Source organism: Trichinella spiralis (genome assembly GCF_000181795.1).
Source record: "Trichinella spiralis strain ISS 195 chromosome Unknown Scfld5607, whole genome shotgun sequence".
Lineage (NCBI taxonomy): Eukaryota > Metazoa > Nematoda > Enoplea > Trichinellida > Trichinellidae > Trichinella > Trichinella spiralis.
Genome location: NW_003532546.1, coordinates 1 through 1,806, shown reverse-complemented (window position 1 = coordinate 1,806; position 1,806 = coordinate 1). Strand labels below are relative to the sequence as shown.

Genomic DNA, 1,806 nt, shown 5'->3' with positions numbered 1-1,806 from the left:
GTTGCGCCAGCTGAAAAAGAGAAAAAGCAGAATGTTTATTTAGAAATATCAAAATTTTCTTCTTCTATCTATTCAACTCAAAATGGGCAAACAAGCGCAACAGCGCGTGGGCATCATCAACGCAAGCAACTGTTTGTTGCTTGAAACTGAAAACTGGTTGCAATTAAGAAAACAAATGAGACAACGTTATATGAAATGCTGTTATTTTGATTACCACTGCCACAGCATACAGGTCATCTGGACAAGTGCTTTGGAAAAAATCCTTGTTCTCCTGACGCAGTCGTTCCAAGTAAACCAACGCTACCACGAAAACGCAAGGCGAAACAGCGCCTTCAATCGACACATCGCAAGCGAATTGTTCGTCAAGACGATCAAACGGCGATGTAACATCGAAATATTCAACAGCTAATTCTGAAAATAACAATAACCCATCATCATTATAAATTAATAAATAAATAATAATAATACAATTTTGGTCAAGAATCTGAACCTAGTTTTAGCAAGAGCAAGGTGCTTGGTTTTTGCGTCGATTCAAAAACTACAAAGATTTAATAATACTGACGTACTTGTCAAAGGATACGAAAGCTGGTCAATTTTCTGATTTTTCGTGTAATACAACGTTCGCTGAAAGCGTTGTCGAAGTTGTTTGTATCGAAACGACATTCTTCAATTACAACAATGCTCCACTTTACAGAATCATATTGAACAATAAGATGCGGAGGTACAAATTATAAGTTTACGTTCAACTATTTGAAAAACATTACTTTAAAGTTTTCTATTCTCTATTTGCAAATAAAATAATTCATTCTCATTTCAAGAATTATTTAATTTTTTATTTTTTGTTGATTTTAATGATTATTAAGGTTTTGTTCAAATATTAAAGTAATTAATAATAATAATAATAATAATAATAATAATAATAATAATAATAATGTAAATCATTTACATGATTAAATATTTTTTATAGTAAATCTGCAAGAAGTATACTCTGGCGTGATTAATAGATCCATGAAATTAAGAGAACTTCTATTTCATGAAAAGTCTATTCAATATATCATATTATTTATCATATCATTTACATATCGTTGTTATATATCATATTGTTCGTTTATTGATTATTATTTTTGTTGTTTTCTGTTTCTTTTTATTCAATGTTTTAACCTTCTGTACGGTATTGAAATCTTGCATTATAAATTGCACCTGCTAACTTTTTGTTACAGTATACCACATACTTGTTGAAAATGTCGGCTGCCGATAGGTGCAGTTTTCAAATTCAACATGATTGGTTAGAAGCTACAGCTCATAAAGAAGAAAAATTTTGGGTTAATTTAAAAGTAAAAGATATGCCAACACTTTATGCGTATGTTTATTGTCATGCATTGCAAGAAGATAAATCGTTTCCAACCAGCGATGAACGTTTGCAAGCGTGCCTCGTCGAACCGGACGTTCTCAAAGTTACTTACGTTCCAGAAAATTTTTCTTGCATCTGCTACTCTTCACAAAAACAGTTCCATCCTTCTAAGCAGCTTTATTCAAACGTGTTGGACGTCACTGATGGTGGTTTGGGATTGTCAACAGATCGTGATGGGAGTGCTTTATGTTTTGGAAACGACTGGCGGTATGGTACGTCGCAGGTTCGAGGGTCAAATTTTTGAGTTGACAAGCACTCGTTTTTTCCCGTCTTACGTCGTGATTTGTATCATATTTTGAAATAACTTTTGCAAAAATTGGTCTGTGGAATTGGGCGAATGCTTGCAAGCAGCAGTCGACCGCCGAGGCAGCGTCACTGGTGTCGTTTTTATAGGA

General features: G+C 33.7%; 2 protein-coding genes across 2 annotated transcripts; one reads left to right on the top strand and one right to left on the bottom strand.

Annotated features, from left to right (window-relative positions):
* Positions 1 to 163: 163 nt before the first annotated feature.
* Tsp_13072 (conserved hypothetical protein) lies at positions 164 to 663 on the bottom strand. Its single transcript, XM_003366677.1, has 2 exons — positions 567 to 663; positions 164 to 411 (listed from the first exon to the last, which is right to left on the bottom strand). Exons 1-2 carry the CDS (start codon positions 661 to 663, stop codon positions 164 to 166), a joined length of 345 nt encoding a protein of 114 aa, XP_003366725.1.
* Positions 664 to 1,241: 578 nt separating this feature from the next.
* Tsp_13071 (hypothetical protein) lies at positions 1,242 to 1,623 on the top strand (the record flags this gene model as incomplete). The annotated part of the gene is made up of 1 exon (XM_003366676.1): positions 1,242 to 1,623. A coding segment is annotated over exon 1 (382 nt), but the record flags the coding sequence as incomplete, so codon positions are not given.
* Positions 1,624 to 1,806: the final 183 nt, after the last annotated feature.